Here is a 22,063-nt window from a genome sequence, read left to right as displayed (position 1 = left end):
AATAGAACGCCACACCACTCTGTCTTTGCAAACATTCTTCGCCTCTTCCACGTTCATGCATCTCCTCATACATACCCGCCGATTGTTACGACTCCTAACCTGACCACTTTCAAGTATTTGGCATACCTGATCGTGCCATGTTTTTCTCGGTCTTCCTCTGCTCTTTTTTCCACTTACGTTCGCCTCATAAATTTGTTTTACCGTTCTTTCCTCACTCATTCGTTCTACATGTCCAAACCATCTTAACACACCTTTCTTAATTTTATCGATAAAGCTTATCTCAGCTTTGCATTCCTTCCTTATTTCACTATTCGCACATCTATCATACATCGTTTTGTCGCACATCCTTCTGAGAGATCGCATTTCGACTGCATTCAGTCTACTTTCATCCTTCTTTTGCCAATTCCATATTTCACTTCCATACATTACAGTTGGAACCAAGATAGTGCTTATGGTTGTCAATATTGACAAATTAATGTGGGCTGAATGGTGAATGTCAAACATGTATAAAGTGTTCAGCTATTCATGGGTCGAAAGCTCTATAAATACCCAGATTTCCATATTCCTCTTCAACTATGTTGAGATATCAATAAAAATAATACATAATACATCAAATATCCCATTTAATTTTTTGTTTTTGTTTTTGATAAGCATCATTACCTTGACAATCTCCTGGATCTCTTGTTGGTTCACATAGGTGGGTTGGCCTCGTGACGTGACCACGGGGTTGGGTGACGGACGGGGGGGCTGGGGGGGGGCCTGCACCCGGACTCTCTGCGGGGGCGGGGCGCGGGGCGAGGGGGATGCGGCCAGAGAGGGGGGAGATGACCTCTCGGGCTCGGCTGGGACTCCGGCAGTGCACCCGACGTTGCGGGGCCAGTCACACGTCTGCAGCTCATGACTGAAAAATATACATAAAATTAGTAGAACACATCACAAGAATATGTTAGTTAGATGGTGGAGACTGACCGGAGCATTTCTTTATAACGTAACGTCGTAACATTGCTCGCGGCGAGCATGTTACGTTACGCCATTGCTGAATGACCGCGATCAGTGTTCGTTTAGACTACAACAGCTCTCTTCTGGCCTTGTGCTCAGTGTTGCCATATGCTAAACCAAAAAATCTGAATTACAGTCTAGAAATCTGTATTAATTTTGTATTGAATCAATAACCCAAAATCTGTATGAATCTTTGCAACTTTGCATTCGTAGTTAAAATGTCGGACGACGAAGACTGATTCCTGGTTCTGTGATTTTAATCAATTACAGCTTACTCCAGATGAAGAAAAACAAAAGGATTCGGATCTCACATACTAATATAAGAGTTTCTGCTCAATAAAAAGCTTCTTTACATCTCACCAATAGATGTCTCTAGTGAAGTTCTAGTGATTCATGAACAAGGTTTCTAAATTGGTTCATATATATAGAACTTCCAAGAATTTGAGTACTGTGGTTGTCAATAATGGGTAGAATTGGTGAATGTTACACGTGTGTAAAGTGATCACTTAAACCAGCCTATGACGGTCGTAAGCCCCGTAAATGCCCAGACTTCCATATTCTTCTTCATCTTTGATGAGATGTCAAAAAATAATAAGAAAAACAAACTCAAAAAATTGTCTTATATTATATGGGTCTTAAATTATAATTAAGGTGTAGTAGAATTGCATACAGATAAGGCTCTCAAGAATTTTTTTATTAGTAGTACGCTCGGCTATCGTTCTGGAGGACCCGGGTTCGATTCCCAGGGGGGGTAAGAATAAATATGAGTGATTTTTTCACTGTAATATTTATTCAATATTACCCTGGACTGGTACTTGAAGCGGAGGGCTGATCACCTTTCCTTCATGTGTAAACGATCAAGATAACACTGCGTTTATATGACGCAGTGCCCTATGCACCATTGGGGTGCGGATGAGGGTTTTATTATTTTATTATTATTAGTAATGTGCATATTTGGCTCTTTGGCTAGTAAGTTTGCGGACCACTGGTCTAAACTAATAGTTTCAAAATAAAAACTAATAAACATGTCGACCAAAAAAATCGCAAGTGATAGACATTTTGTGTAGTTTTGAGTGTGTAAATGGTGCTATGGTGGTGAAGGGTGGTATTGTTTGCATGCTGTGGTAGTGATTGTCCTGACGAAGAGACGGGTACGTCTCGAAACCGGTAGACATAAAAATCTCGGTGAGTGGTTATTACTAACATAATGAACATTTTTGTAAAAAAATAAATAAGATGAACATTTTTTTACCTGTACATGAGGCCTCCCGTGCAGGACTCCAGCAGGGCGCCCCCGAACACGCACACATAGTACTGCGAGCAGTCCGAGGGGTGCGGGTAGTAGCCAAACTCCTCGGGGCAGTTGAACTCCGTGTCTCTCTTCACGTCGGCCCCCACCGGGATGCTGCGGATGGGCGAGCGCTGCCTTTCTCTCTGGGCTGAGGCTGAATCTGAAATATCAAATAAGGCTTATTAATTTCAATTATTATAAATTCATAAAAAAACAACGAACAGTAAGTGATTTATCAAAGTTTACGACCACAATTGTCAAATCACCTTTGATAAATTCTCTTAATTTCTTTTACAAAAACGGGTAGTCCAATTTACTTTAAAATTGCGTTTGCTCCAAAATTCCCAAACAGCTATGTCTGAAAAATTTGCACGATAAAAATGGGATATTTGTATTTTTTGTTATTGTTAAATAAAATCTAAATTTAATTAACCTATTTCTGTTAGACAGGGATGTTTTTTAAATAATATTTACCGGCAATATCTAGTTTAAGGTTAATTTTTTGTCACTGACGTTACAGATTTTGACATCTCTCATACTTCCCGCCAAAATTCAAATAACCACAGAATTTTACATTGACCTAGTGTGAACCTATTGACACAGATGGCATTAATAAAATATGGTATAATGATTTCTATTTTCAGGCACCAGATATCAAGCATTTCAGGCATTATTTCGTTTTATTTTCTGTTTAATCTAAACACACATGTATTTTATATTAAATAATATTTATTTATTTATTTTTATTTCATTTTAACACACAAATTACAACAGTGTGCCCTCACTGAGTTTTCCCGTGCCGAGGGCACATTTTAAAATAAAATTTTATAAAACTATATGAAATATTTTTTGTTGATATGCAATCAAATATGAAATTTCAGATCTACCTACTTCCATTATCCATCTATGAATGCTCTTTTATATATCGCTCACTCAACAACGTCATATATACAAAAAAACTTGATTTTTCAGGAGATCGTTTTTAAAGTTGAAAAATATAATAAAATGTATTCAAAATAAATATCAAGCCACTTATTGAACTTTTTACTGTGCAACAGATATTTTTAGGTAAAGCATGAATGTTTTTTTCATTTGAAAAATATTTATTATGTTTAAAAATATAATTAAATAATACGTTTTCTTCAAAATGCAAAAACAACACTTTTTGCCCTGTAGCGGGTAAATATTGAGTTAAAAATATGCCGCTTTTGCTGGGATATAGTACATTTTCTGGGGATTCCGAAAACATAACTGAAAATCGACGATTTTTGGTAATTGACGTTGTTGAAAGGAGGGAGCGATATATTTAGTTTCTATTTTCAATGAATTTAAATTCTGATAAGAACTATTGCATGCAAAAGTATGATGAAATGTTTGATATTCTAGGAAACAGGAAGACTGATGATGCAGAACGCAACGTTCAGAAAATGAACTTAATTATTATCTACACACTCATCTTCTCTTGTCGTAATTGCACTACTGTATTTCAAAGTTGATTATAGCATTGGTGTCATGATATCCGTTTTCCAAACAATTTTCTGTTTTCATTAAAGAAAATATTTAATTATACACAACGCAGATTTCATTTTCACAGCAATTACGATTTTATAATCGATTTAATTCTAGATATTTGCATTGCAATTTTTTCATTGAATTATCGATATTAATGTGATATATATTTTGATAAATACAATTATAATAATTACAGCGATGGTGAGCAATGTATTATTTTTTTCAAATATACACACACACAAGCATTTAAATAAAATATTTGTGCGTTTTTCCACTAAGTCCATATTATGTCAACGGTTTTTTGAGGTACATTTTATAAAATGTTTATTTATATTATGCAAAATTATCAAATCAAATAATCCTGAAGTCGCTTGGATTTCTTGAATGTTCATCTAATAATTTAATAATTTTCATTGTTATATTTAAGAAAACGCAAAATTCTAAGACCGTTTTTCTCTCATATTTATATCAATATATCGACGTTTTATTTTATTCTACGACATCAAGACTGAATACGAAATTTACGATCGAAAATTTGAATTTTGAACCTTTTTCTATGTAGGTCCTATGTATTTATAATTTTACCTTAAAATCTATATTTTTAAACGAAATTACGCAAATCGATTTTTGAATTCGATCATTTAGAGCTAATCGCACCAAACAGTGCGCAAATCTGGTTTCGTATTTCGTATTTTTAGCGCCTAATATGTTTTGTTTTGTTAAGGGGATAGTTGTTCAACGTATGAGGAGCTAAAGATGGTTTTCGCATAATAGACCGGAATGGCGAAGGAGGTGTCATTTGTTTCTGCAGACCAATCCACAGGATTGAGACCACAAAAGAAGATGTTTGACAGTTTGAAATCAAAAGTTTAAGCTGGAAAGAAATATGAACCGGGAAAACGGAACGAAATCGGTAGGTAATCGAAAAAGTAATAATTACCCATTATTCACATCTCTTTCAGGCACGCATACAAATAATTACTGCCTAAAATCGCAGCCGCCAAAATTTGGACGCAAGTTATGTCATCGGGCATGTGGAATAATAGTTCCTAATTACATATCGCTTGTGAACTAATTTTGATCTCTTGGAGCGGCATGTCGATAGGCGCTCGTCTTATATTTTGCTAAATTGCTGTTCGTGCTTCGCTAATGCCAGTTCATTGTTTATAATGTCTGTATTGCGGAATGCGATGGTACCTACCCCGTTTCATTCGCTTTGTTACTGGCGATTGTTTTGCATATGTACCCAGTATTTTCCGTTAATTAAATGGAGCACAAATCGAGATCTGCCATCGATAAACCTCGATTGCTTATATTATGCACTGTTTAATTATGCTTTCCTTCTCGTTTTCAATATGCGGAAGAGAACTAGTACGACATAGATAAAAGCACAAATACCGCAAAGAAAATTAAAATTAAACCATGGATAATATCAGTTTACTTAAGGTTCTAGAGCCAATTTTATGTTATTTCCATTTTTATGTTAATACCCGATTGTTTAAAGATATTACGAAAGCAATTTCGATCATTTGTACATAGAAAACTGAGGAAAACTTGGAGTGATCAAATATTTGGATAACTTGAGTGAATACGTCAGAAGTCAGAATAATCGACACGAGGGGATGAATGAGTGTGGAATGCAAAAGTGTTTGCGAAGGCAGAATGGTGTTGCGTTCTATCTTCTCTAGCTACCCCTGAGGGGTGTTATGGTTAGCATGTGAAGCCTAACCGACACTTGAGGGACTATATTGAAAAATATTAATGTATTTATACATTACAAAAATAATTCTGGAAACTCGGTTTTGGTTTTCGTTAAAAGCTTTTGAATACAAGACACACAAGGTGGCTTGGTGGGTCTCTGCAAAAAATATGTTTAAAATTGTGATTTAAATACATGTTTACAATTTATGTTAATAAAAAAAAGTATTTTTATTTTTAAATTATAATATTTATTGAGATATGAATTTGAATTTCTGTGTTTTTATAGGGCTTACGACCAGTCCTTGGCTAGTCCAAATAATTTTCTTAATCGATGATTATAAAAGTACCTACCTAAACAATTTCTGATAAAACAATTCCTTAAACAAGTAGGGTACAATGTAGAATTTGACACATCTAATATATTTTCAATATTTCTATAATTAAGACCTTTGAAAATCAAGCAAATACTAAAGTATGCGGTTTTAACCAAAGTTAAATCCATTAATTAAAGAGAGTCCAACTACGCGATCCCTGTTATATTTATCGTCAAAAAGTTTTTGCATCAAACTTATACTTACCAGTATTCATTTTGCCTAAATGAAGGAGAAAGTCTGTATAAAAAGTTGATTAGCCTGTATGAAAAAGCCTCAGAAATCTGTAATAGCGAATGACAAAGGTGAATTGGTTGGATAAAACATTTATCAAAAGAACTTTACAAATTATTGAAGCTATGCAGCTATTAGCTGGGATTCTAATGAACGATTACATAAATTGTGATTAAAATCACATGCAAAAAATCAATATGAAATATTATTTTTTGATATCTCATCAAAGATGAAGAAGAATATGGAAGTCTGGGCATTTACGGGGCTTACGACTGTCATAGGCTGGTTTAAGTGATCACTTTACACAAGTGTAACATTCACCAATTCTACCCATTATTGACAACCACACTACTCAAATTCTTGGAAGTTCTATATATATGAACCAATTTAGAAATCTTGTTCATGAATCACTAGAACTTCACTAGAGACATCTATTGGTGAGATGTAAAGAAGCTTTTTTATTAAGCAGAAACTCTTATATTAGTATGTGAGATCCGAATCCTGGATTATAATCACACACATGAGAAACGCCAGAAAATACCATTTTCATTTTTATTATTAAGCTTATAATTTGACCAGATAATTTATTTACAACATTTTGAGTGTGTCCAAATACTTGTTCACAAAATCTGGATTATCTCCAATTACAAGAGTTATTTTCATATTATTTTTTGATATCTCATCAAAGATGAAGAAGAATATGGTAGTCTGGGCATTCTGACCGTCATAGGCTGGTTTAAGTGATCACTTTAATAATATGAAAATAACTCCTGTAATTGGAGATAATCCAGATTTTGTGTAAGTATTTGGACACACTCAAAATGTTGTCAATATGAAATAAATCACTTGTATAGGATCACTTTATTGAGTTTATAACACGACTTGTTTTGAGAACTACAGATGTAATATCAATGTGACAATGGCGCCTATAACGTGTTTTTTCTAATTTCAATTTGGCGTATTTTATGTAACATTATATTTCGAGATCATTGATTTATGCGAACTCTGGACGTTCGTAAGTGGCATCATTTCTAAATGAATAAATAATGCGAACGCAAACTACACCAACGTATTTTCAACATACTGTGAAATGACTGTTTCTAGCTTTTAAGAATTTTATTTTTTTTCTCTTTAAGATAAAACGTAATAATTTATCGTCTACCTATTATGGGCAACTACGAGGAGTCAAAATATTGAGAAAAAAATGGTACATTAAGTTTATGGTCCGCCTCAACAGTGTAGTGGTTATCGCGTTTGGCTACCATGCTGGAAATCTCGGGTTCAACCCCCAGTGGGGTTAAAATCATCATAAGTGTTCATAAATTAAAAAAATACGAAACATTGTTTTTAAAGATTTTTTTGTTCTATAACTCCAACCGGTTTCGACGAGCACTTTATCTTTTCCAGGGATAGGTAAGTACATCCTTGACAATAAGTGGTTAAGAACAACGTTTGCATTTTTTAAATATTTTTTTGACTCGCGAAATATCTAAACAGCTAAAAAAATCTAAAAAGTATTTTTTCACTGCAATATTTATTTCACATTATCCTGGATTGCTTGCTATCTGAAGCGAAAGACTGATTATTTTAATGTAAATACCCAGACAAACATATTCTTCTTCAACTATGTTGAGATGTCAGTTCACATTTATTTATCACGAAATAATTTTTTTACTTCTTTACCATCTATTTTATACTAAATACGCTGTGCTTGTCATTTCAATGTATTGTACAATAAAGTAGGGTAGGCGAGGTCGTTCTAAAAACGCGTCTAAAAAAGGGTGCCAAGCTAAAATCAAGAAATCAAATGAGTATTTGACCTTTGGGGACTCCTGAGAAACTTTGAAACTGTGAAGTTGATTTTTTAGAAATGCTTATGTTTATTCAATTATTATATTACAAATATCTAGTTGTAAAAGTAAGACCGTAGACAAAAATAATAACGACTCAGTCGTGACCCAAAAAACATAGATTTTGTTAGAACCACTCTACGCAATTTTAAGAAAATGTAAAACACAGATCCTTTTGATTTTGAAAATATATAATTAATAACACTAAAAATTTAGGATGTTTTATAAGAATTAGATCATAAAACTATTGAACTCTCTCACTTTTACTGACCTTGTCTCTTGATATTTGGGGCTTTGTTTTAAAATTGTCTGCTATAAAAATGCAACATGTATCCGATTTGTGAAAGGTTATACTCTAGATTTTAGTGGTCACGACTCGCCCTCTAGTGAATCGATCTAGGACATTCAAAAATACACAATGTTATTAACTTAAAATTTGCTTGGTAGACAATGAAATATCACGGATACAAGGCCGACCATAATTACCTAAACATATTTCCACGAACATTAATTACAATTTTTTTACATATAAATCAGGCGCTGGTGACAACGAAACTATGGAAGGTATTATCTGAGTAATGCATTAACCAGTAAACTTATCCAAGGCATTGCATCCTTGTACCACGATAGTAGTTCATTTCCATTTGTAACATCTTTAAGTGTTGAACAGGGATGTGTAATATCGCTGTGGCTATTTAATCTGTACATGAATAATTGCATGAAAGAACTGAAAGGTTCAAGTGTTGGAGCCAGAATGAATAATTTATTTGTCTGTAGCCTTTTGTTTGCTGACGACGCTGTTCTTCTGGCCGATAGCAGAGAAGACCTGCAGGCGTTGGTGACAAAAATGCATGTGTGCAAAGAAAGTGATTTGTTGATGAATGTTGACAAATCTAAAGTTATGGTTATGGAAAGAAATGAATGTAGATCTGGGTGTAAAATAGTAATTAATGTGGAAATTATGGAATAGATTAATGGGGCGAATGTAGTTGGAAATAGGAACCAAGGAAGACTGAGGTAAACTTGGCATGATCAAGTATTTAAAATACTTAAAAGTGGTCAGGTGAGGAGTCGGAATAATCGGCGAGTACTCGTATGCATGAGAAGATGTAGGAATATGGAAGAGGAAAAGATTGTTTGCAAAGATAGATTGTACCTCTACCAACTCTTGCAAAGAAACGGTGCATATAAAATTTCATCAGTCGAGTTCTTTTATAATTTTCATCGCTAACGCCTTGCGAATATATTTGCTTAGTGTAAATATTATTTCTGATATATTTTAGCGAGTCATTTGCCCACACAAATGAAAATGGCAATCAAAGAGCAATAAAAGCTTTGTAGATACGATGCATACAGAGGGCACGCTCTTGCCTTTATTGAAAATATTATGACTGCATATTGCATATGCTCGTGAAACCCCCTCAAATGGAGTACCATAAAGTGTGGGATGTTCAGAATACAAGTGAACTATTTCCACGACAGTTAAGTAATATCGACAATATTTTGTGTCCAAATCTTTGTTCACAAATCTGGGTTTATCCACATAGGAGTTATTTATATTCACCTCTTAACATAGATGAAGATGAATCTCGAAGTCTGGGTATTTACAAGGCTTACATAGGTTAGTTTAAGTGATCACTTCACTACTCTACCCATGAGTGATAATCACGCTACTCCAATTTCAGAAGTTGTATGTATCCTTTAATTGATATATGAGAGTTCTGTGCACCATCTATGGTTGAGTCGAGTAAGATTTTCATTTAGCAGAGACCTTCATGAAATGTATGTAAGTTTCGCTCCAAATTATAGAAGGGACGCCTGAAAAAAAATCCAGGCGTCTCTTGGCTAGTAAAATAATTTAGGGAGAATCTTACACATACACGTATATGCCACATGAAGGAAAGGTGATCAGCCCTCCGCTTCAGGTACCAGTCCAAGGTAATATTGAATGAATATTAGAGTGAAAAAAATAATAACGGCAAAAAAGTATACTTACCAAAACTGTATCAGTAGATATTTACTTTTTGAGATATTTTAAAGTCTTTATAAGTAAATATAAGTGATTTTTTTTACTGTAGTATTTATTCAATATTACCCTGGACATAGGTGGACCTGAAGCGGAAGGCTGATCACCTTGATGATGATCCTGATCCTTCTAGTATAAAAACGATCAAGATAACACTGCGTTTATATGACGCAGTGCCCTATGCACCATTGGGGTGCGGGTAAGGGTTTTATTATTATTTATTAAGTACCTAACTGTTAAAAATTCAGTTTGCTAGGGAATGTAATTGTTTGTGAAATTTTTTTAAATTAAAATTAAAGAGCAACTTTAATAAATTCCGAAAATATGAACTTGAACCACCTTTCTTTTGAGCATTTCATATTATCATAATAGATGCTTATGCTATTTCTTTTGAGCACGCGACATAACGATGAAGACTAGTATCGTTATTCTCTACTCCTCCGGCATTCCCGTTTGAAGGCTTCGCGTAGGATGCGTAGTGGACTATCTACTCTAATAATATTACATTATTTACAATCCTTTGTCTCAACGTGACTAAGAGAACCATTATTATCTTCGCAACAAAGGTCAGTGTCAATAGAAATGAAAGTAAAGAAGAAAAAAACGATCGTAATTCACATTCGAAAGGTTTCGTTGTTTTTTTTATTTATATTATTTTCTTATATGAAGGTTATAACAATGCACTTTAATAAAAAATAATTGACGTTCCTTATAAATAAATATACCACAGCAATAAAACTGTATTTGAGATTGAAACACACACACACACACACACACACACACACACACACACACACACACACACACATTTAACTTTACGTCATTTCAATCTTAACAATCTTCGCTTCTTCCACATTCATGCATATCCTCATACATACCAGTCGATTATTCCGACTGAAGTGACCGAAGTTTTTGGAAAACTTGATCATGCCAAGTTTTCTTCGGTCTTCTTCAGCTTCTACTTTCAACTATACTCGCCACATAAATTTGTTTTACTTTTAATCTTCACTCATTTGTTACACATGTCCAAACCATCTCAACCCACCATTATTAATTTTATCGAATATGCTTATCTCAGCCTTGCATTCTTTCCTTATTTCACCATTCGAACATCTATCATACACCGTTTTGCCGCACGTTCGCCTGAGAGATCGCATTCCGACTGCATATTTAATCCACCTTTCATCCTTATTTTTCCAATTCTATGCTTCAATTAAATGTTTGAATTAAAACATATTTTTAAAAAGGGCGGAAGAAAATTGCACTCTTGAATTTTATAGTACTATGCTCGTATACAAAAGTTATATTTGAGTTTTTTTTTACAAATGATTCAATAGTTGCATCTTTTGATGGAAGAGAATTGAAAAAATAACAATTACGTTTTTCAGACAATAGAACCATTTGGTTTTTGTAGAACTGAAAGTGAAAATAACGATTCTTTCTCTTTTTATATGTAAATTCTCTATTTCTCTGCAGATTCACAGTTTGCATGAAACGTTTTACAATCAACTCATTTCTATCTGATCGTCAATTTGGCAAAGTTCAATACTTTGAAAAAATAATAAAATTTAGTAAATAAGGTGTTCGATTATCTTTATAAATAAATATACATATAAAAATTTAAAATTTCAATGACTGGTATTTAGACCATTGATAAGCAAAAACATGTTTTGTTTGATAAATAAAAAACAGGTATTTCGACCCCTAATGGTGGCGCCATCTGTTGAACGTAACAACAACACACTCAATACTAAACATTGCTCATGGCAGACATCATGTTTCTTGATCAATATTAAAATATTCTACACCCATAAGCATTGTGAAATCAAACATATTTTTAATGTGTGTTATCTTTTTTTTCAATTCAATTTGAGTACACTGAGTCAGAACAACACGTAACCGGGTACCAGAGGCGTGTATTCTATATAGGCAGAAAAGCAATGCCTACCCTGGATTACTCGCGTTCCATATAGAAACACGAGTGCCTACTATGCATTATCCTTACCCAATCCTTCTGCCTATCCTGATAAAAAAACTTTGTGCACGTCACTGCCGGGTACAACAGTTTGCATATATATATATATATATATATATATATATATATATATATATATATATATATATATATATATATATATATATATATTATATATATATATATATATATATATATACATATATATATATATATATATATATATATATATATATATATATATATATTTATATTTATATATATATATATATAAATATATATATATATATATATATATATATATATATATATATATATATATATATATATATATATATATATATATATATATATATATATAATATGTAATATATATATATAATATATATATATATATATATAATGCAATACAATTATTACCACGCAATTCTGTGCACTCAGCTAATCCGTAATAATTTCCTGTGCGATCGATAATTTTTATTGTTACTCCTACAATCATGAATCGAAGGTTTTTTTTGGTAAAATACTTTTGGTCTAAACGCTACTCATGCAAAGACCTACGCCGAAACCCCACACCGTAAATCTTTTTAAGGGTGTAATTTCCTTAATCTTTTTATCACTTCATTACAATAAGCGGATATGATAAACCTGATAAACATTAAAGATAGGTTAGGTTAGGTTAGGTTAGGTAAGGTTAGGTTGGGTTACATAAGTAGATGTAGATAGTAGCTAGATTGTAGTTAGATCAGTAGATCTTGACAATGCCACACTCTGAAGTAATGCCTAACGGCGGTTCCGGAGTGTGGTAGATGCTTGCACGGGAGAGGTTTTTAGTGGGTAGGCCCTCAGCAGGGAGATTCCCACACTGCCAGTCTTGTGACCCGGATGTCACCTGGCGTCTTATAAAAGATTTTCCTCTTCCCACCCAAAACAAAAACAAAAAAACAAAAAAAAGGTTAGGTTGGGTTGGTTTTTGGGGATAAAGACCTTTCAGGTAAAGTGGCCAAATACTTGAAAGTGGTCAGGTTATGAGTCGTAACAATCGGCGGGTGTGTGTGAGGAGATGCAATATTTGCAAAGACAGAGTGGTGTGGCGTTCTATTCTCTCGGCCTAAGAATAAGACGAATAAGTAAACTGTGTGAAGGTAATTCAAAACTTGGATTCAAATCTTAAGGCCGAATGTACGTTTAATTTCAAATTATTTTTTTCTTAACCAAGTTAACATTTGATGTCATTGATTTTTTTCTTTAAACACCGTTTTTGCATTGGAAAAACAAGTTTTTCTTCTAAGCAAATATATTGTTTTGAAAAGAAAAGAGTTATTGAAAGGGAAGGAGTTTTAAAAAAATTATAATTTTTTTTTTTTTTAAATATCAAATTTAGAAAAGACGTGCGGCATCGAGAGCTGCCGGACGCTTACTGAATTCTGTGATTGCGAATAAGGCCTCACGTGGTATTTTACTTGGAAAATGTAATAAAAAAGTCAAATAAGTGAACACTGTGAAAGTAATACAAATCTTCGTGGATATTAAGTACTGAATTTATTGAATTAAATTGGTGATAAAATGTATTCATTCAAACCCTTTTCCGCACCCCAATGGTGCATAGGGCACTGTATTATAAACACAGTGTTATCTTGATCGTTAACACACGAAGGAAAGGTGATCAGCCTTCCGCTTCAGGTACCAGTTCAGGGTAATATTGAATAAATATTAGAGTGAAAAATCACTTACATTTATTTGACCCCCCCCTGGGAATCGAACCCGGGGCCTCCAGATCGGTAGCCGAGCGTGCTGACCATCACACTACGGAGGCGGACATATAGCAAAGTAAAACGTTGAAAGCTCTTAACTAATATACATTCCCGGATCTGATACAGAAGCATCTCGGCTTCCTAACAGACCTCTCTTTGTAAAATAATATAAAAGGTGTTTCCTAAAAAAGAGAGTCATGGTCATAGTTAAACCATAACTATTCCATCTGACTCATTTAAATGATCTGAATATTACATTTCAAGAGCAGTCCTTTTACGATCTGATGATTAACGAATCATTGTTATATTTTATTTTATTTTTCTAGTACTTGACATTTAAGAACGACTTCCTGATTATCTCGGACTGGTTTATCCACGCAAACACGTCAAATATCTTTTGCAGGATTAGTACAATGTGTGATTTATTGAATCACTAAATCATCTGTTGGCGCCTAAGGGCACCACTACAAAATTGGTGTCTGTTACAAATCAAAGAGAAACAACGGATTTTTCATAGGGCACAACTATAAAACTAGTAGTTGTTAAAATTCAATTAGAAACAACGAATTGTTCATAGAGAACGACTCCAAAACTAGTATCTGTTACAATTCAAAGAGAAACAATGGATTGTTCATAGGGCACGACTACAAAACTAGTATCTGTTACAATTCAAAGAGAAACAATGGATTGTTCATAGGACATGACAAAAAAACTAGTATCTGTTACAATTCAAAGAGAAACAATGGATTGTTCATAGGACATGACAAAAAAACTAGTATCTGTTACAATTCAAAATGAAATAATGGATTGTTCATAGGACATGACAAAAAACTAGTATCTGTTACAATTCAAAGAGAAACAATGGATTGTTCATAGGACATGACAAAAAACTAGTATCTGTTACAATTCAAAGAGAAACAATGGATTGTTCATAGGACATGACAAAAAACTAGTATCTGTTACAATTCAAAGAGAAACAATGGATTGTTCATAGGACATGACAAAAAAACTAGTATCTGTTACAATTCAAAGAGAAACAATGGATTCTTCATAGGGCATGACAAAAAGCTAGTATCTGTTACAATTTAAAGAGAAACAATAGATTGTTAGTAGGGCACGACTACAAAACTAGTATCTGTTACAATTAAAAGAGAAACAATGGATTGTTCATAGGACATGACAAAAAACTAGTATCTGTTACAATTCAAAGAGAAACAACGGATTGTTCGTAGGGCATGATTATAAAACAGGTATATGAAAACAATACATAATATGGCACGTAAATATTTCCTTAAAAATATACCAGACGCTTAGTTTATTGTTTCTTATGCTTAAAAAATGTAGATAAAAAAAATTCGCCAATGAACAAAGCATTAATGATGTCCTTCCTTCTTTTTCTTATCCGCACCCACTGGTGCAAAGGACACTGCATCGTATCAAAGCAGTGTTATTAATAATGATAAAACCCTTATCCGCACCCAATGGTGCATAGGGCACTGCATCATATAAACGCAGTGTTATCTTGATCGTTTACACATGAAGGAAAGGTGATCAGCCCTCCGCTTTAGGTACCAGTCCAGGGTAATATTGAATAAATATTACCGTGAAAAAAATCACTTGTATTTATTTTACCCCCCTTGGGAATCGAACCCGGGACCTCCAGAACGGTAGCCGAGCGTGCTGACCTACGGAGGCGGACAGTGTTATTATGATCGTTAATTATATTGTATAAAGGCCAGGTGATCAGCCCTGCGCTTCAGCTACCAGTCCAGGGTAGCTAAAGCCTCTAATATCAATATTAATTTATTTCTTATGTTAATTTAATATTAACCTGAATCTTTCTTATATTACGAGTATTTATCGATTAAGTAGAATTTCTTATATATCATGTAAGGTTCTATTAATCATTGGGTACGGATAAGGGTTAGATATCGCTCACTCCTTTCAAGAACGTCATAAATCAAAAATCGTCAGTTTTCAGTTGTGCATGTTTTCGGAATGCCCAGAAAATGTACTATATCTCAGCAAAAGAGGCATATTTTTTACTTAATATTTACCCGCTACAGGGCAGAAAATGTTGTTTTTGAATTTTGAAGAAAAGGCATTGTTTAATTATTTTTTTAATGTACTAAATATTTTTCTAATGGAGAAAAAACCCTCAGGTTTTACCTTAAAAGATCTGTTGCACAGTAAAAAGTTCAATAAGTGGCTTGATATTTATTTTTAATACATTGTGTTATATTTTTAAACTTTAAAAACGTTGTCCTGAAAAATCAAATTTTTTTGATTTATGACGTTCTTGAAAGGAATGAGCGATATGTCAGACTCAACGAAAAATTGATTTTTCATCGTTCAAATGTAAAGTGATCGCTTTTGATTAGATATCGGTTGCAGAATATATTAAGAGTTCATTGATTTGTATGAACTTGATAATATAACTGTATGTAGTGATATTTTTTGCACATTACAATGTATAGCACACCTTATATTATAAAGTATAGAGGCTATTAAGACGAACATGATTTCGGCGGTTAAGGCTAGAGTTTTTTTAAGAAAGCAAGTTCGTCAGTGCTATTGAACTCTGTCTCCTCCCACATCATATATTTATGGATATTACTATCAAGGTCTGCTATCATACAAAAATAAATCAAGGATTTGCTATGACATGCTTCACCAACTCCTTTAAAAATATCCAGATAATTATAAATGAGTAGCTGTATCCTGTCCGCCTCCGTAGTGTAGTGGTCAGCACGCTCGGCTACCCTTTTGGAGGTCCCGGGTTCAAATAAATGTAAGTGATTTTTTTCTCTCTAATATTTATTCAACATAATCCTGGACGGGTACCTGAAGCGGAAGGCTGATCACCTTTCCTTCATGTGTTAACGATCATGATAATACTGCGTTCATATGATGCAGTGTCCAATGCACTATTGGGGTGAGGATGAGGGTTTGGAGCTGTATTCGACAGAGCGTTGCTGTGGATCACTCTGGTTGAACGGAAAATAATGAAAGGAAAAGCATACATTTCTAATATGATTAATTTCACAAGGCTTGTAAGCATATATTATTTTTGCATCTGTCAAGAAACCATTAGCATTGTTTAGTTTTGCGTATGTTGGTGTTAAATTCAACAGGCGGCGCTACCATTGCAGTAAAAAAATGTATTCAAAAATATTTGTACATGTCACAAGTAAAACACTTAAATAACGTAATCGGTAAAAAAACTTAAGGGGATTTAATATTTTGCACATCGAAAATTCAGGTTTTTATTTTCGATTATATAAATAAAAACACGGGCGTAAGCAAATAAATGCAACTTTGTATCAAAATATCAAATCAATCGGTGATTAACTTAAGGATATTTGAGATTTTGAACAAACGAATATGTATTGACATTTTTATATGTAGATTTGTGAATTCATGTTCTGTTATTTATAATTGGTGAATAATTTTTAATGCTTTGATATCCGTTAACGGTTTTTTGTGGTTTCCCAATGAAATGACACAAATGAAGTATAATCTATGTATTTATTTGAAATGAACGTATTCAATTTTAACTGACCTTCATTTGATACACTCCGTAATCTCGGATTAAGATAAGTAACAAAAAGTTAAGAAATATAAGTTTTATTCACACGTTTTTGTGTCTTAAACTAATCTTGTGTTTATACAATGAATATAATGTAACTTAAGTACCTACTTACAATTTTCAAATTTAAAACAAGTAAAGATTAAATAAGATAATGGCGGTGTGCGTTTTTTTACCTTATTGGGAATTTCAGAATAAAAATAGTGTTTCTTTTGAAAAAATAAACGTAAAACCTCGTGGGAAATTTTTTGATAATTTACCCATATTCTAAAAGCACAAAAAGTATTATTCATAACTAACTAGGAGTAAGAATAAACAGGATTTAGTTTTTTTTCTACTTGGGATGACGTTTTTACAAGACAAAAGATGGAAGTTTGATCATCCCAGTTTAATTGGAGAAATCTATTTACTACTGCCAAAATTCCTCATCTATAAAAATATGTCAATCTATGAAAAGGACTCTAACAGTGCATATATATACCTACTTGTACATCTTTCATAAATTAATGACATATACAGTTATAGAGTGATCACTTAAGACATGAATTTGATTTTTTAAAATACATACTGAAAAGATATTTTGATATTTTTTTTTAAAAACTCCTTACCTACAAATAACTCTTTTTTTTCAAAACCATATATTTATTTTGAAGACAAACTTATTTTTACAATACTAAAAAGGTGTTTTAATAATTTTAAAAAATCACTCACGTTAAATTTTACCTGTTTTTAAAGAAAATTAAGTTGTGGGCTATCTAATATCCCGCCTTAGGCTAGCCAAATGCCAGGTCTTAAGCCCTGAAATGCTCAGAAATTTATCTTCTTTCGCATAAAACGGTAGATGATTCATCTCGAGTTAAGACACTTGAGAACATATCTTCTCATAAGTTATATACGAGCTAAACTTTATAAAATTAAACAACTTTGTTTTAACCACTTTTTTTATAAGTACACTTTAATTAATCGATTTCGACAAGCTTATCATCATAAGGGTTTATTGAATTCTAAAATATTAAAAACATTAAAATACTCATAGTTTCCAAAAACCATAGTACCAAAAACTTCCACACACTCCGTCCACCATATAAAAATATGATTTAATAAATGATTTTAAAAAGTTGTTTAATTTTATAAAGTTTATAAAATGTGTCACAAAGTATCTGCGAAAAACATTCAAGAAAAGAAAATATCTACGAGTCGTTGTTTTTTCTAGTTAGTGATAATTTGGTACATGAGACCATTTTCAAAAACGCATCACTATCGTAAAACGTGGTTGAATATTTTGTTTATTTACACATAGTATTGATGCAATATTTTAAAATAATAGTTTCTCCAGTACAATACACGATTTAGTATCCACTGTTATTCAATTCGAGTGGGCACAATCGGAGGGTTTGTCCGCTGAAAATGTTTGCCATGAAATAAAATGGTTACATTAATCGTTACGTCATAAATGCCGATATAAACCAAGACTACAGTCATCAGTTGCCTATAACGTGGGACGAAAAGTGATTTAAATAATAACTTGATTTCTGCGTCGATATTATATTATAATTCATTTGTGTATCGGCGTTACAGAACTAGTAAATTGATTGAGCATGTTAAAATTCTCACGAAGGTGGTCTGTTAGAAGATATTTAGATGTTACCACAATTTGTAATATATTATGTTACTTTTAAATCATCAATTTCCATTTTAGGTTTGTATTTTTGCCAATTTTTTTTTCTTTGATATAATTTTTGTCAATTTTTAATATAAAACAAAGCTTTCAGAACGTATTTTTTTATGTTCGTAAAAAAATGTAATTTAAATACATTTTTAAATATTATTGATATATCAACACAGATGAAGAAAAATATGGAAGTCTCACGACTTACGACTCTTTAGCCTGCTTTGTGTGGAAGTTTATACAGTAAGTGTGGTTGTCAATCTTAGGTAGAATGGTGAATGTTACAATTGTATAAATAAATCATGTAACACGTGTTTAAACACGTGTTACATGATTTATTTATACATTTGTAACATTCACCATTCTACCTAAGATTGACAACCACACTTAATGTATAAACTTCCACACTTTGATATTAATAAATCCTAAGTGGAGCAAAATCCAGAATTTGTGAACAAAAGTTTAAAAACTCAAAAATATTATGAAGGAAAAAATATTTACTTGAATTTCGCTTACACTGGAAAAATTTTAGCGAAACTATACGAGTAGGTATGCATGTATTTGGTAAGATCGTTCATGAAATGTCTTATTTTTTTTACATTTTATACCAAATAAATATTAAAAAAATATATATTGAAACAGTTTTTATTCATTAATGTATTCTAATTTTTGATGTGGAATATAAAAGCCTTTACGATTCACACGACTTAATAATTATATATACTATATAAATATACAATGATTTGACCAAATATACAGGGACGAAAGGTAGTAAACATAATGTAAATTGAAAACATGTTTACAACATTTTGAGTGTGTCCAAATACTTGTTAAAAAATCTGGATTATCTCCAATTAAAGGAGTATTTTCATATTATATAGAACTTCCAAGAATTTGAGTAGTGTGGTTGTCAATAATGGGTAGAATTGGTGAATATTACACGTATGTAAAATGAACACTTAAACCAGCCTATGACGGTCGTCAGCCCCGTAAATGCCCAGACATCCATATTCTTCTTCATCTTTGATGAGATGTCAAAAAATAATATGAAATATATGTTATTTGATTTGGATTGGTAATATCAAAATTAAAGTTTTATAAACAATACATATTTTATTTTGAATGTTTTAAGGAAGTTATCAAAATAGGCATCACGCTTTACGATGATGAATAACGTCCATTGTGATAACACATTTTACGTTTGTATTGTTAATTATTTGAAAAGTTGATCTTGATTAAGTGTGATTACAACCTTGCTTCAAACAACCATATCATTTAACATGATTTAAAATTTGAATGATTAGTAAACGAGATTATGTTATTATAATATCTGTCAACAGTGACAGCCATAAATATAAAACTCAAGTATGTATTATAATTTATTATGCACAGATAAAAGGATGTTAATTTTGATGCAATAACTCCTTGTTCCCCAAGCCTTTTAGCCTTGGCATTTGTGTGTTGATACCAGGGAATCATAACGCTATGCGGATGACATCAGAGACATTGTTATAGTTAAGGTTTGTGCAACTTCTGGTCAGCCCAAATAAGGTGGCACTTAAAAGGACCTACGGCTGAAACAACGGAAGAGTGGAGCCAGGAGTGGGCAGAGCTTTGGTTCAATGCCTCCGAATGAACTTAGATATGTAAAGTTTGGAGAGGAAAGAAAAACAGAACCCGTTTTCCTGATGAAACAATTATTATTCGCCAATCCGGGATCGGTTTAGTGTTGCCATGTGGGAGGGTTGCGATCGTTTTTGTGGATCGATACACTGGACCTTTAATTATATCAGAACTAATCGTTACATTGAACATACAAGATTACTGTGAAGGTTGAATGTTAATTGGTTTTACTGCAAAATCCTTTGAAACAGTGGGAGGCCTACAATGCAAAGATTAGTATTAGTTCCATGTTACAGGAGTTCTAAAAACTTAATATGTGGGTGATGCCAATAAGTATTTTTATCAATATTATTCTTCGTCTTCTCCATCTTATTCCTCATTACTGAGAGTTTTGACCCCTGTGGAAGCAATGACTCTTCTCCAGTTATCCTTTGATTGAAGAGTTTTAAAATCTTGAAGTTAAAATTATTGCTATAATTTTCAAAAGGGTTACATGATAAAACTAAAACATTATTTTTAACCACTTTCATTGGTACTTTCCTCCAACCGGTTTCGACAAGAACTTTGTCATCTTCAGGGATAGACATATACATGTCTATCCCTGAAGAAGACAAGGTTCTTGTAGAAATCAGTTGGAGAAAAGTACCAATAATAAAAGCGGTTACAAACAAAATTCTAGTTGTATTTTATAAAGTTTTATAAAATGTCCCACAAAGTGTCTGCGAAAAACATTCAAAAGAGTTACATGATATTTATCGTTTCAAGCTATAATGGGAAATTTATTTGATTCTTGTGTAAATTATTTATATAATATAATTTATCGTTTTGTAAAAACGATACGATATTTTCTTGTATGGGCACCAATTTTACGATTGAAACAAATGTGAAATAATGGTTTTAGTTCTCAAGTTTGCTAAATTCTGAGAAAATTATTCCACTCCATTTGTTCGGAGTAATTACATGAGAAATATGAACATTATGCCTGCGCCAAGTAATGAACAAACGTGACTACAAAATAGTATTTGCTCTATTTCGTAATACACCAAGACAAGATCCAGTACCTTTTCCTACCTCCTCGGAGGCCTGACTCATTCTGTAGAGATTTGGATCTTTAAGTAGCTAACTTGTTCTAAAACAAACAGTTAAAAAAAAGGAACGGACGTTTTTCAAGATTAAAGAAAAGAATAATTAAAGAACATTTTTTGACACAAACAGATTTGAAATAAGAAAACTATGAAAAATAACATTTTGAGACTGACGTTATTGGTAAAAATTTCAGACTAATGCAAAAGAATAAAAAAAGAATATTTTTCGACACAAACAGATTTTGAAACAAGAATGCTTTGAGACTAACGTAATTGGTTCAAAGTTAAGAGCAATTATTTTATAAAAACGCCTGAAATTCAATTTTTATGCAGCTTTTAAGCTGACTTTCGATTTTATACAGCTTTTAATTTGACCAGCAACTT

General features: G+C 32.6%; 1 protein-coding gene across 2 annotated transcripts in view; it reads right to left on the bottom strand.

The window, feature by feature from the left end:
- The window catches only part of Cda5 (Chitin deacetylase-like 5), a 203,815-nt gene that overhangs the window by 29,688 nt on the left and 152,064 nt on the right, over positions 1 to 22,063 (bottom strand). For both annotated transcript variants that reach the window (XM_088273878.1, XM_088273810.1), the window contains exons 2-3: positions 2,252 to 2,450; positions 661 to 901 (exon numbers count right to left, since the gene is read on the bottom strand). In XM_088273878.1, the coding sequence (XP_088130004.1) occupies positions 661 to 901; positions 2,252 to 2,450 (440 nt within the window). The remainder of the gene's footprint in view (positions 1 to 660; positions 902 to 2,251; positions 2,451 to 22,063) is intronic.

Source organism: Brachycentrus maculatus, unplaced genomic scaffold (genome assembly GCF_059751285.1).
Source record: "Brachycentrus maculatus isolate JH-2025_06_01 unplaced genomic scaffold, ASM5975128v1 h1tg000004l, whole genome shotgun sequence".
In the NCBI taxonomy this organism is placed as follows: domain Eukaryota; kingdom Metazoa; phylum Arthropoda; class Insecta; order Trichoptera; family Brachycentridae; genus Brachycentrus; species Brachycentrus maculatus.
The sequence above is the reverse complement of the archived record's forward strand: the minus strand, read 5'-3'. Positions and strand labels throughout refer to the sequence as shown.